This window comes from Anopheles ziemanni, chromosome 3, assembly GCF_943734765.1.
Source record: "Anopheles ziemanni chromosome 3, idAnoZiCoDA_A2_x.2, whole genome shotgun sequence".
NCBI classification, from domain to species: domain Eukaryota; kingdom Metazoa; phylum Arthropoda; class Insecta; order Diptera; family Culicidae; genus Anopheles; species Anopheles ziemanni.
The window spans coordinates 97,058,321-97,071,726 of record NC_080706.1 but is presented as its reverse complement, the minus strand read 5'-3'; the positions used below and the strand labels follow the sequence as shown (position 1 = coordinate 97,071,726).

Sequence of the window (13,406 nt, the reverse complement as noted above, 5' to 3'; positions counted from 1 at the left end):
AATTTTTTTCTATCAGTTTATCGTTAGTTTTTAACAAAAGTTTAACTCTACGTTTTCTATTGTTCTGGCAATATTTTTGTCCTAGATTCTATTCTTCCCTGTGTCGTGATTAGGCTTTGTTTTGCTTTTATTACAGAACCAGAATTCACTCTTATTGTTACATATTTGTAATTATTACTATACTTTCGGTGCTACTCTACCGTATCGCTTTTTTCTTTGTTAAATAGTTTGACTGGAATGATATTTCCAGTTGTTCGCTCAGAACCACCTTGCGCATTACATACTTCTCAATATTTAATCTATGCATGTTCGTGGTGGATCTTTAGTACTCTCGCTTATTACTTGGCCCCCGGAGCACAAATTTAGTACCACCGGAGCACAAGTTACCAAAAATACAATCACTTATGAATTTATTCTTGATGCTATAGTATGTCTAAAGTTATTTTATAAATAGTCACATATTCAGGCATGAAAACTAAATTATTTGCGTATTTACACGTCATCACCCTCAATGGCGTCGCCAGTAGTTGTTTGCTGCTTTTGTAACAGCAGCGTGGATTTATTACGTGGCATTCGTAAGAAAATCGTACGAGTGAAAATTTATTGATTTACTTGTTCATTAAGCTATGTCGTACATGGTCAGAATATTTCGTTTTCGAAACCTTTTCGAAAAGAGTCATACTTACCCATTGCACTAATCAAAATCATACAATGACGTGTGAATATGTAAATAATCACGTAAATACAACATCTGTCCATTTAATGAAGCTGATGTTGCATAAATTGTACTCGTTAAATGCATGCTAAAGAACTTGTACATATGAATTCATGTCAACCGTTTCTTTTTCCTGTTCCAATCACTTCGACCCTTCGTTTCCCTGTCTCGCCATTGTTCATTCCGCATCCACATGTGTCTGGAAGATCGTCGATTTTAATAATAATTGTGTCTACTCGATCTATCATAGTTGTCTCTTGCTTTTCAAGACTCTAATCATCACTTTTCGTTTGATTTGGCATTTATTTATCAAACAGTTTCTTCTTGGTTGTTCGATTTAAGAAAAACTTTACGGGCAGTTGTTTCACGTCTACGTTACGTCAAGTTTAGTTCGTTGGTTAATAAAGCATTCGTTCGTTTCTTCTTTGCTTTTATTGGTTAATTTGAACATTTCCGTTGTTTTGGAAATGTGATTTTCTTTCTTCATGCTGAAGAGCTTTGGTTTCAGCTGAAGTTTTTCTCGTATGTGTGTGTGTGTGTGTGTTTGTGTGTTTCTGTCAAATTCTGTTCAATTATATCTTTTTTGTTTATCTTCTTTTCTTTTCATGTTTCGATCATGGCCCGATCATAATTCCGTTTCCTGTGAACGTTGTGTTCTGTGTCCTGTTATTTTTCCCTCCTTGGTGGTACTCGATCTCGCCGTTGGCGGTGTTTCTTCATCGACGTGTATCTTGTTTTTCAAACTTGTGTATTTCTTATGTTACATCAATCATCGTCCCGACAAATCTTCGCTATCGCCATACGACTTCCATACATTTTTATTCAACTCCATGTTAACTCCATTTTCAACACATGACTCTCTACTTGAAACTCCTTATTACATACGAAATGATCCTATTCCCCTTTTTCATCACTTCTTCTAAACTATTATATCACATACTTTACACATGCAAACATCAACACAATCATAGCATGGTGAATCGCAATAGTCTTACACCAGCCGTTACTTCTTCCAGACAACCGGTTGCATTTCCCAGGAATGTTCCGTCGCGATCGACTTTCCATTCGGGTAAGTGTTTTGTTTTCTGTTTATAATTTTATCGTTTGACAAACTCACAAAATCTACGTTACATCATACTATTACTATTCCCATATACATTTCATCTATGTCTCTGTGCCAACTAAACAATTGGTGTTATAGATCTTCTCCGTTTTCTAATGCATAGAACCCACCGTTACTATACTATGTATTTATGTCTTGCTGCATTAGACATCGTTATTCAACGTTCATCATTCCCCTGCAACATAGCTTCCCCTACGTTGCAAGTGTAAAGCATTAACAAAATAATATATTCTACCCATGTACTCTTGGCTGTCATTGATGTACCTATCTGTAGAAATATGTCCCTTCTTTCGAAAAATCTGCCTTTTAGTTCAATCTGGTCCTCTGATCACTATTTTTTTTTCATTCAAATGTTTTAAATTATTTTTAGTTTTTGTTTGATTTATAAGTTACTAGCAATTGCAAAAAAAAAGAAATTCATAAATGCAGCTGGGATTCCGCGGGGGATTCTGGCGTTAGTTATTATTTGGGAAGGATGTATAAATCACATATCAGCGTTGTAAAATACACGACGTAACATAATTTTTTCTCTTATTTCTCCCTTCAACTGTACACTTGGTTCACGCGTCCAGGCCAAACTAGATCCCGAAATAGCACAGTGTACGCCGGAGCTGGTGGGAACGTCGGTGATTCGCCACACTCTGGCAAGACTTTCTTGCAAAGACTTACAACCAGGTTTAGCAAACGGTAAGTAAAAACCTGCGTATTTCGTTGCTGGTGTATCTTTCCTTTTGTCTCTTTCCCCCTTTTCTCTCTATCTCTCTTTCTCTCTCGCTCTCTTTATCTCTGCCTTTCTTCCTATTTATATTTGCACTGTCCTTATCCTAATTACTTGTTGCATATCCTGCCCTTTATTTCTATGTTGTCCCCTTTTCCATATGCTTACTGTTTTTTTGTACATGGTTTCTGTTTAACCTTCTATCATTTTTCGTTTATTGTTTTACGTTTTCTTTAGTTTCTACCTGAAGGTGCTTTTCTAATCACAATACTAGTTTCCTAACATATTTGCCATTATTGTTTGTTGTATTTGTTTTATTTTAAAATACGAAAAAGGCTTTGTATGCATGTTTTTCTTTATTGCTGTTCTTGAACGAAACAAAGTTGTTTGACAGTTCCATTATCACATTACATATGATCAACCTTATGACACCTTGAATCTTTCTATGATTTAAAGGTACAACCTATTTTCTATTCCATTATTGGTCGGTGTTTGAATATTCATAGAAATTCAATCTTTACTGTTCATGCAAAGTCATTTGAATTGCTTCTAGTATTCGATTCGGGAATAACGTAAACGGTAATAAATTGCCATTGAGTTGGTAAAAGAACGTATATCAATGATATTGATATGATACGGTAGAACTCATGCTATTTTAACAAGATGTGTCTAGATGGAGACGATGTCTCTTGGGGATCTTTGAATGTAGGAAAAGAAATTATCGCGGTAGAGTGATTGAAAGAAAGTAAAATGTTTGTGCTTGTAATACTATATTTTGTCCGTGTGTTTGTGTTCGTAAATTCTCCCGGTGTTACTTATCCTCGCCGGTATCCATCTGTTTTATTTTCCCATGGGAAAATCGACCATAATTCTGATTTTATCTTTTTTTTTCTTTTTTTTTCGTTTTTATTTTACTTACTTCGGTTTGCAATTCGTCGTGCAAACGGAACCAATGATACTACTTGCGTTTTGCAGGTTTAGGGTATTTCATTTCAAGGATTCTTCGGGCAAGGACTAAAATATGCTTGAACTTGTGGGGCAAACGTGAATTGCTTGACACTACACCATTTATGAAAAGCACTTTTCAAAGTTTTTTTTTTTGTAAATTACCGAAAAGTTATTTAATTTCATTTTAAATCAATTCATCGATTAGCTTAGAATGGGCAGGGTTTGTGCACACTTAAATCGGCGCACACAACAACAGATTGACATCAGCGTAGTGTGGTATCATGTCATAATCCTGCATATCCGAATAGTGACAGCAGCATTATTAAACGTTTTATTAATCAAGTGTAAATTGTTTGTACTGTTGTAGAGATACACCAAACATGTCCGTAAATGATAAACTTAATTCATAAGGAAATAACTGAAAAGATTTTGCTTTGCAAGACACGGCTAGAAAACAACTAATTGTTAAATGAATTAGTATAAGGAAGGGAGGGCATTAAAAGAACGAGCATAAACCAAGCATGAGTTAGCGAAAATTATAATAGTCTATATTACAGCGTCAATAAAATGGAAAAAAAATCAACCTTCATTTACCATTTTTATCACTGCTCATCATCTTTGCGATCTTTGAATCAGATTTTTAATAAGTTGTTGCTAGATTCTTTAGGTATACGCTTATAACTTATTGTTGCTCTGGTTCATTGGTGTTATTACAGCATTGTGACTCGTAGAATTCCATGATTGCGGCAGGTAACTAACAAGCACCATATTTTGGCTACAAGGTGGTAACGGCATTGCAACACTTGTTTCGACTTGTTAGTTGAATTGAGGCGCTAGTTAAATATTAAGCTTGCCGTAATCTTGGAATTATACCAGGGAAAATGCTGTAACATGCTGACAGTATATTTTTACTAACATCCTCATTGACTAATATATGCAAAACCACCTCGCTAGCGTCCACATTTCATAAACTATAGTTTAAACTTCAATATGATCATTGGTTTTGTGAGGCCGAAAATAGACGGGGCGCGTCGGACGCAGAGTTGGCTCCAATTCCGGCGCGCGCCGTCTAACTTCGACCTGCGGATTAGTCTTTTTTACCATTGCCATATATATTGCGCATGTGTTTGTGCTGTGTTTATGTATTGTCTAGCATAATTCGTCCTTGCATCCTTGGCAACAGGGGTATTGTGTGCCCTGTTCTAACCCTTTGTGTCCATTTTTTTTATCTACACAACATCCAAGGAGAGTTCGTTGCACAATGAGAAATGCAATCATGTAATAATCGATCATGACGAACCCCCGCACATAAACTTTCGGAAGACATTTTCGGACATATGTTGTTTACGATGCTAATTTGTTTGTAATCGGAAAAGCTTTCTTCTAATGAACCTCCCGCGCATGTGAAACGGCGCGGTTTAAGTTTATAAGTTTGAGTCTGCATGCTTTTTTTAGTTTTAATTTAAATATTTTAATTTGAAATGTGATACAAAAATAGTGTCAAAGATGCCATCCAATTGGTCTGGAATTTTTTCCAACTGTAGATGCTTTGTTTAAATGTAAAATGAATCAAATCAAATCAAATGATAATTTTATCATGAACCCGGTGAAAAAGCATATATTTTCGAACTTTTACCCAATGAAGCAGAAACTAGTAAAAGCGTTTTGGAGTCGAATTACTTTGTTATAATGTTCCATTCTCTGGCTCGTAACCAAAATCGAAATTCAAACTTCTCTATGTTGCGATCTAAAATCACCGTAACTATCCTCCTCTTTCGCTCTTCTAAATGTATATTTTATGTTTAGTGAATGACCCATTGTGCATCGCGCTACTCTTTATCTCAAACAAATCTCTTTCGTCCCTTCTCTACACCAGTCTGAGTGCTAGCTAACTGTTACATTATGGGCATTCATTGTGGCATATTTATCGCATTTAATGGTGCCTTGAGAGCTAGCTTCTACTGTCTTAGAAAACAAGAAAGCCAAAACCAACAAAATACACCATTCTTTTTCTACACACTCTTCGGTACCTTTGAATCGATCCTAATCTCCGTTTTCTGGTGCAAGTAAGAGTTAACTTTAGCATTCACTTTTATTTTTGGCACATCATGTTTGTTCAATTCGCACAATTTTTGTTGATATCATTATTGAGCATTGCCAATAATTCACGTGAGCCTGAAGTACAACCGTTATGCTCGTTTCTTTTTTATGATTTTTGCTCATTGATTTGATACGGTTGTGTACAGTAAGCAATTTAGTGCTAAAGAGCATATTTACATATTTCCTCTTCGACTTCTACAAAGCATCACTGCTAATGTTGGTTTTGTGCGCCATTCAGCTATTTTCCATTTGCCCTCTGTGCCACCCTTCTGCCAGTCAGCGACCCATTACTACCCCCCCGCCCTTCACGAACAAAAACTACGATGAAAAGTCTATAAAGATAAATACTATTTGTTTCTTTTCTTCTCTCTTCTCTTCCATTCTTTCGCTCTCTGTCTTCGTTCATCTCTCTCTCTTTCTCTCTCTCTCTCTCTCTCTCTCTCTCTCTCTCTTTCTCTATCTTTGTCTACTTTCTCTACTTCTAGGCTCAATCAGTAGAGACTGAAATTGTGTTGTAGAAAATATTACCATGAAAGAGATGTACAGTTTTGAGTGCGGGCAAAAAGCCATCCTAATGTGCCAGGTGCCTGCAACATTACAACATCAGGAAATATTTCAGAACCCGAGAGAAAGAGGATGTTTTAAACTATAATGTAATGTGAGAAAGTAAAAACCAAGCTTACGAGTAAGAGTTTCTAAAAGATTATGGATGATTTCTGTTCGAGATAAGAAGAGAATAAATGGAATTTAAAGTTGTATATCTCGATGTACTGATACCCAATCTAATAGCCTCATCAATTGCGTGTCGAAAGTGTTGCGAAAGCCCCTGGAAGAAAGCGAACGGCATAAAGATTCTATTTCTTTTACTAGTCTGCTTCATAATTGCATCAAAAATAGCGTATTAAATGAACAAGAAAAGTGATTAGGCCCAATGTCGGCGGGAATGAGTATGATTTAAACGATATCTGATTTCTGTCTTCCGATTCAAATGCTGGTGTTTGTAGAGAAATTTTTAATTATTGCATGTGAATGGTAGTTATTGTAGCCTTGTACATATTAGAAGAAAATGAAATGCAAATGTCTATCAGTATGCACATTCCAACAATACACTCATACTCTCATAAACAATAAAACAGAACCGCCTTTTTCCATATGTTTCCGAATCTTTACTGATGATACATCAAAGAAACTGACGATAAACTTGAACAAAGCTTTTAAATTCTACGACGTATCGTCTACCATATACACAAACATGGTTTAATCGTGCAAAACCAACGGCTCCGATGGTCTTGTTCTTAACTTTTGATCCAACGTTCAATTCAAGCTTGAATAGTAAACCCTGAAATCATAGCTTTCCCATTTTTTATGTATGTTTTTGAAGAGTATTTTCCTAATTTTTTATTAGGTTTGCGATTTATAGCAAACTGTTCAATGTAATCAAGAACCAGGCAGATTTGTTGTCCGAACTTATATAATTATATACAACAAATATTCCGTAATCTGAACATTTGTTTATTGTGTTATTTAATTTTTTTTCTTTTAATCATTTCATATTGATTGGTTTGTATTATTTTTCATTTTACCACCTCTATCCCGCAACTTTTAATCATTTTAGAACCATGCATTGTTTTTTTCTTACATTATTATAACTATAATTATAATACTTAGTCTAAATATTTTTTACTTCATTTTTAATTTTGCCTCCCATTACATTTCCTCCCTTTTTTCTCCCCTTATCTCTTGCGTTCATTGTTGTTATTGGTTGTTTCTATCTTCTTTTTTCTTTCTCTCTCTCTCTCTTTCCCTTTTTATAGTTTCAAAATTAAAAGTAGTCGTGAGCCAGGCGGCGAGCTAAATGCACGCGTGTAAAAGGAGAAAACCTATAAGACACAAACAAAACCACACACAAAAACGTCTAATCGTTGTTAAGGAACACGAGAAAAAACAACTTATCGAACACTTTCCCTGTATGCTACAATATTAAAACGTTGTTGGTTGTTAACTAACGACAAAGACCTATAAGGAAAGGTTGTATCTTCATCCGCGACTAGATTCAGAAGACATGAAGCGAAAGCTATAAAAGCGAATGTCCGTTGGATATTGTCCCTTGTGTTGCGGTTATATTTGCGTGAAGGTTTACTATTAATCAATTAAAGCGAGCCTTAAAGCAGTTTCACTAGAGAATACCAGCAATAAAAAAATATTATCATCGATCCTTGTGGAACGTTGGCTAGCCTAGACAAAAAACAAGCAATAAGTTTAGAGAACTTACAATTGGTGAAATCAAAAATTGAACTTTGAATAGTCTTATGAATAGGCTTTTCCAACAACCCTGCTCGCTTAAATCGTAGCGAAAGAGCGAGTGTTTAAGTATTAGTTCGTTTTTCCTAGTTTAGTGTTAATCTTTCGTCTTACTTTCGTCATTAATTTTGTTTAGTCATACACAAACTAATATTCTCACCAGCTGACTCCGTTATCCGTCCTGCTTTTGCGAAGATAACTGTATCTTTGCTTTTCTGCAATATATTGCAATTATTACAGAATTCACGCACGCAATCCCAATCTTAATCCACAATCCGCTCAAGACGGTCCAGCTGGAATGTAATAGACACAGACGCTTAAAATGCGTTGGTGTATCGTTGCGAATTGCGAAAGCGTTTAGTTGGTGCCTACGAGTCGACTCTGATAGTGATGGATGGAATGGAATCCCCGTTAAAACAGTCTTATCTGGAGGGAATAGGTTCAGAACGAGCTAACACAACACAGTACATAAAACTCTGTGCCGACGGACGCACTTCATCGGTCAACACATCGATGCTGGTGTGACAATGACGATTCTATCTGTGAGAGAACGGATAGAGAGAGAAATATGGTTTTTAATCTTAACGGTAGTGAAAAAAAAATTGTACACAACATTTTAGCAATAAACAAATAATTTACAAACATACAATACTCACAAAGTTATGATTATGCGCTGACCACTTGTCGTAAGGACTAAAACATCATAATGGCGCAACCCAGCAGGGGGCGGGATCTGGATGCAAGTACTTCCCCTAACTTTGTCGTGTCTTTTTCTATGTCAGTAAGATGTTGTCTGAAAAAAGATGCGATGGAAATTGATGGAAAACCTATTTTTCCACTGAAACATGTCACAAAGCCACGAACTTTCATACGCGGAAATAAAATGCCATTGCATGATCGCACGCTTGTTCTGCATCAATCCCAACGTATGATGCTTAAGGATGTAAATAACAGCTATTGTTTTGGATGCATCTGTTGATGGCTCGTCATCTAGCAACACATACACAAGATATAACGCTATGCTTGTCTACTTCCAACCACATCATTCACTACTCACTAAAAAAGGTAGAAAAATGAAACATATGGCGAGTACCGGTTCATTTAGAAAGTTTAATATAATTTAGTCATTTTTAATCCTGTTTGCTTTTGTTTTGCTTTTTTTAACACAAAGTTGGTTTCTCCAAAGTTTTTCATGATATACTGAGTCTGATAATTGTATAGTCGTCAAGAATAAACAGGCACTTTTTCATCTGCTACATAAATAAAACTTAAGTATTTATATTTCCTACTTGTGATTTTTTTACATTTGGTAAAGGTATTTTTTAATGTTTTAGTTCAGATAAACCGAACAAAAACGTCAGATAACTACACCGATGGCTCAGATATCATTTAACACAAAACAGAAACGCTTGTCAATACGATGACATATTGTTGAATGGCTGTCATTAGTTTTTAGTTTTTATCGTCATTCATTCGTTCCAAAAACAGACAAAATGGTTGCTAACTTTTTTGGTCCTTTCTTGCTCCTTCTGTCTTTGCTAATTGCTGCAAATAAAAATTAGTTCTAACAATCCTTCCTGTATCTTTCTTCACATTCCTGTTCTATTCTATCTATTTTGCAAAACTTTCCAAGTTTTTTTCTACTCCTCCAACCATCTAACTATTGAATAACAAATGGTATCCCTCACACTGTTCCCGCTCCCTTACGGTACGATTTCCTTTCTCAAATGTTGTTTCTTTTAAAACTTTTGGTTTTGACCAACCTGTTGTTTGTTTTTGATTTTGTTTTATTCTCCTATTTACTTTTTTTTTAGGCCCAACGAAGGCCAAGCAAATACTTCAACAAATTCGGCTAGGTAAATATAATATGCAATTTTTTTTCTTTGCACCATTACGAAGCAAAGCAGCAAACAGATTTAAACGAACAGCATCGAAAACAAAAAACCTTTAACAAACATGGTTACATTTTTCATCGTTCAGAAAATTGAACAGTTCCAAGTGTGACACATTTTCATAATTAAGCTACATTTGAAACTTCAACTTAATTTTCCTTGTTTTGTATGGATTTGTGCGCAATTTGGGTAGTCAAATATTATTTGCAGTATTTGGGAAGTATATAGCACACATAAAGACTCTCAACATTACGACATGATATGAAAAATAAGTTGCTTGTCGCCAAATCACCATGTTACATTCTTGTGTTTCCTCTTTTCGCGAAAAGAACTGTAATCGTGCTATGTTAATGGTAAATTACTTACTTATACAAGCGTAAATAACGGTTATTGTAGAGATGATTTTTGGCAAACTATTGTTTTCCCTTTTGCGTGGTTTCATTATTGTGTTTAAAGTATGAGCGATTTCATCTTCTTCTTTTTGCAACACTGTTCCCTGCCATCTCTCCGATTTGATTGTATGTTTGCGAGTGAGTGCGTGCGTATGTTTGAATGTACGTGTGAATTTTTATGCATGTTTTGTCATTCCTTACGATGAAAATCCTTCCTAAAATTTCCTCGCGGGGACCATAACTGTTTGTGTATGTGTTGCGTAAATCAGACAATTGTCATTTAAGTTATGTTTCTTCACTTTCCCACGTTGTTGCGATGTAGAATATGATCTCGTTTTTTCTTCATTTGCGTGTATTTCGCAGCAGCTCATACATGGATGGTACCCATTTATACAAATTGCGTTACATTATCATCTTGTACATTTTACCTTTTCATTGTTTTCTATCGTTTCAACGATATTAAATCGTTCCAAAAAAGAACACAAAATGTCACCACAGAATTTTTGTTCGTTCATCATTTGGAATAGAGAAAATTGAGTTTGTTGCTTTTTGTTTCGTTTACAAGGATTTGTTTCGCCGTGCTTATAATCGATATGTTTCCACCTTTTTCTCTTTCTCTCTTTCTCTCTTTCCTTCTACAAATCAACCTATCTTTAACACCTTTTCTATTCGCGATTTGCGATTGTCCTTTTGTAATCTAATTCATCATCTACTTCGCGACACCCTCCTCGTGTCCGCAACACGCGTTGGTGTGCAAACTTGTGTTACTGCGTAATTCCGCGCATTGGGTTGGCTCTGTTTGGTGACAAACGACACCATTTCTTCCCGTATACGGGTTTGAACAACTTTCCAACAGTGGATCAAACACGGAGGAACCAGTGAAACCACGTGTGTTGCGTTTCACGTGGTCCATGAAGACAACATCCCCCCGATTACCGGACGAGATTATGGCCGAAATTCGGTCCGTGCTGGACAAGAACAATTGTGATTATGAGCAGCGTGAACGGTAAGACTGTGTTGCCGTTTTCCATTTTCTTGATGGTTCCCACTGATCGATTTCACATGCTCCACTCTGCGTCTTTTTGTTTGTTAGGTTCGTTCTGCTGTGTGTACATGGAGACCCGAACACCGATTCACTGGTTCAGTGGGAAATCGAGGTCTGCAAGCTTCCCCGGCTATCGCTCAATGGCGTTCGATTCAAGAGAATATCGGGTACGGTTTAAGCTAACTACTTCGGTGCAAGTGATGAAAACTTATGACCATTTCCTCCATTGGCAGGCACCAGCATCGGATTCAAGAACATCGCGTCAAAGATCGCGTATGATCTACGTCTGTGACTCGATACAAAATCGGAAGAGTATCACTCGGTCGGGAGCGATACGCCCCAGGATGATAGCGGTCAAGGCGATGACGATGGTAGCGATGGTGGCGCTGGCGGCGGCGGATGCGGTGGTACCGATAGTGTCGGTGGCGTCGCAGAAACGCAGTCCGATCCAGAGCAAAAGCACGGCAGTGAAACTCGAAACGAACAGAAAGAAGGCGGCAGCAGAGGAGGAGATGATGTAAAGGAAAGGGAAAGTAACGGCAAGAAAGCACTGGGGGTTGCGATCGGTGAAGCAGATGCGGTTAGGATTCGATCAAAACACTCCACGAACACTCCGAACAAGCGATGGTCACTGGTGGTCGTGGATGGGAGGTCCTCGATGCGTTGCAAGGATAAAAATAAGAGCAATCAACAGCACCAATACCATCACCATCCCCACCGACACCACCTGCACCAACAGGAGCATCGCCAACAGGGTACTCCAAAAGTGGATAGTTTTACAAAAGATTCTTCTGCGCACTTGGAAGAAGGTAATGAGCGATGTTCTACACCGGAAAAAATCGCTGGCTATAACCATATTTTCGCTTCCCTGTTGCGGACCACTACACTCTAGAACGTGACGCCGCGACGGATGCTCTCCTGAAGGGATAAAACTTGAGTGCCGCGAGCATTTTCGGGAAGGATCGAAGGAAACAAACAAAACTTTTGACTGTTAGTTAAATCAATTATAGTTGTACTACCTGGAAACGCACGCATGTAAGCGACTGTTTTTAGAGACATGTTGCTGAACATGCAAATGAACGTTGTAAGTAATGCATTGATGGTGAAACAGCAACAGGATGTGAAGGACGAGTAATTTGTACGCCAATAGAGTAGGTGTATTCTTTTCCGTTGATCAGGAAGCAAACATTTTCTAACTCAACTGCAAAAACACTTGCCTTCTCAATAGAAAAAGAAAAAGAAAATAAAGATAAAAAGCAAGGAAAATATAAACGTCCTTAAGCACATACTTAAGCAAAAAGAAACAAGTTCTGCTAAAGCCTGTCTCGAGGTCGGCATGAAATGAAACTTTACGTATGAAAAAGCTGTAATCTCAGATTGATGATGGAGATACAATGCAAAAGAATGGTGAGGAGAAACGAAGACGACTAATCCTATCAATAAGCACACCAGCAGCCTAAAAAACCCTCAAGTAGAGAACCGAAATCTGTGTGCACGTCAAGCGCAAAATTAAACGACGAAAAAGCGGAAAACACACTATTTTTACGGTGTAGAACAAAAACGTTTGCTAGAAGGAAGTCGTCATGACATTCTTAACCCAACGGACGGATATACGGTTAGACGCGGAGTAACGCGTCCAACATGGGATATCAACGCCGCCGTGACTGATTTTACTTATCACTGATTAAATGGAACGATGTCTATGAACCTTCTACCCATTTTATCGTAGCTCCCGTAGGTCTCACTTTTACACTGCGTCACCAGCATAATCTCGCGAGCGAAGGCAACACAAAAAAAAAAAAAAAATAAGAAAAAGAGAGCTATCACTCATTCGTATCATACTGCATCCTGTTGTTGTTGTTGTTGATATTGATGTTTGTGCGATTAACGTTTGCGGTTACCGGGTTTTGCTCTACGATCATCATCATCATCACCCCGTGTATCAATCAGCTTCCTTTTAAACGCGGCAGGTTATAGAGGCAACCAAGAGTCTGAGAAGAGTCCTCGGCTGTACGGGAATGGTCATTTATAGCCCCTCCAACCTATTTAGCATTGTACAATTGAACTCCACCCCCTCTCACAAACCACAAGGGTTGACCCTACCAGCCTGGGACAGTTTTGCAAGATAAATAAATTTCTATGCGCACCGAAAGGTTTGCGAGATGTGGCTTG

General features: G+C 37.3%; 1 protein-coding gene across 2 annotated transcripts in view; it reads left to right on the top strand.

Moving 5' to 3' along the window:
• LOC131288848 (MAP/microtubule affinity-regulating kinase 3-like) overlaps nucleotides 1-11,758 on the top strand; it is a 76,407-nt gene extending 64,649 nt beyond the window's left edge. Inside the window, exons 12-17 of one of the 2 annotated variants that reach the window (XM_058318027.1) lie at nucleotides 1,732-1,784; nucleotides 2,411-2,525; nucleotides 9,720-9,761; nucleotides 11,046-11,195; nucleotides 11,283-11,401; nucleotides 11,468-11,758. In XM_058318027.1, the coding sequence (XP_058174010.1) occupies nucleotides 1,732-1,784; nucleotides 2,411-2,525; nucleotides 9,720-9,761; nucleotides 11,046-11,195; nucleotides 11,283-11,401; nucleotides 11,468-11,526 (538 nt within the window). In that variant the 3' untranslated portion in view covers nucleotides 11,527-11,758. Of the gene's footprint in view, nucleotides 1-1,686; nucleotides 1,785-2,410; nucleotides 2,526-9,719; nucleotides 9,762-11,045; nucleotides 11,196-11,282; nucleotides 11,402-11,467 lie in introns of both variants that reach the window. The other variant, XM_058318025.1, reaches the window with a different exon arrangement.
• Nucleotides 11,759-13,406: the final 1,648 nt, after the last annotated feature.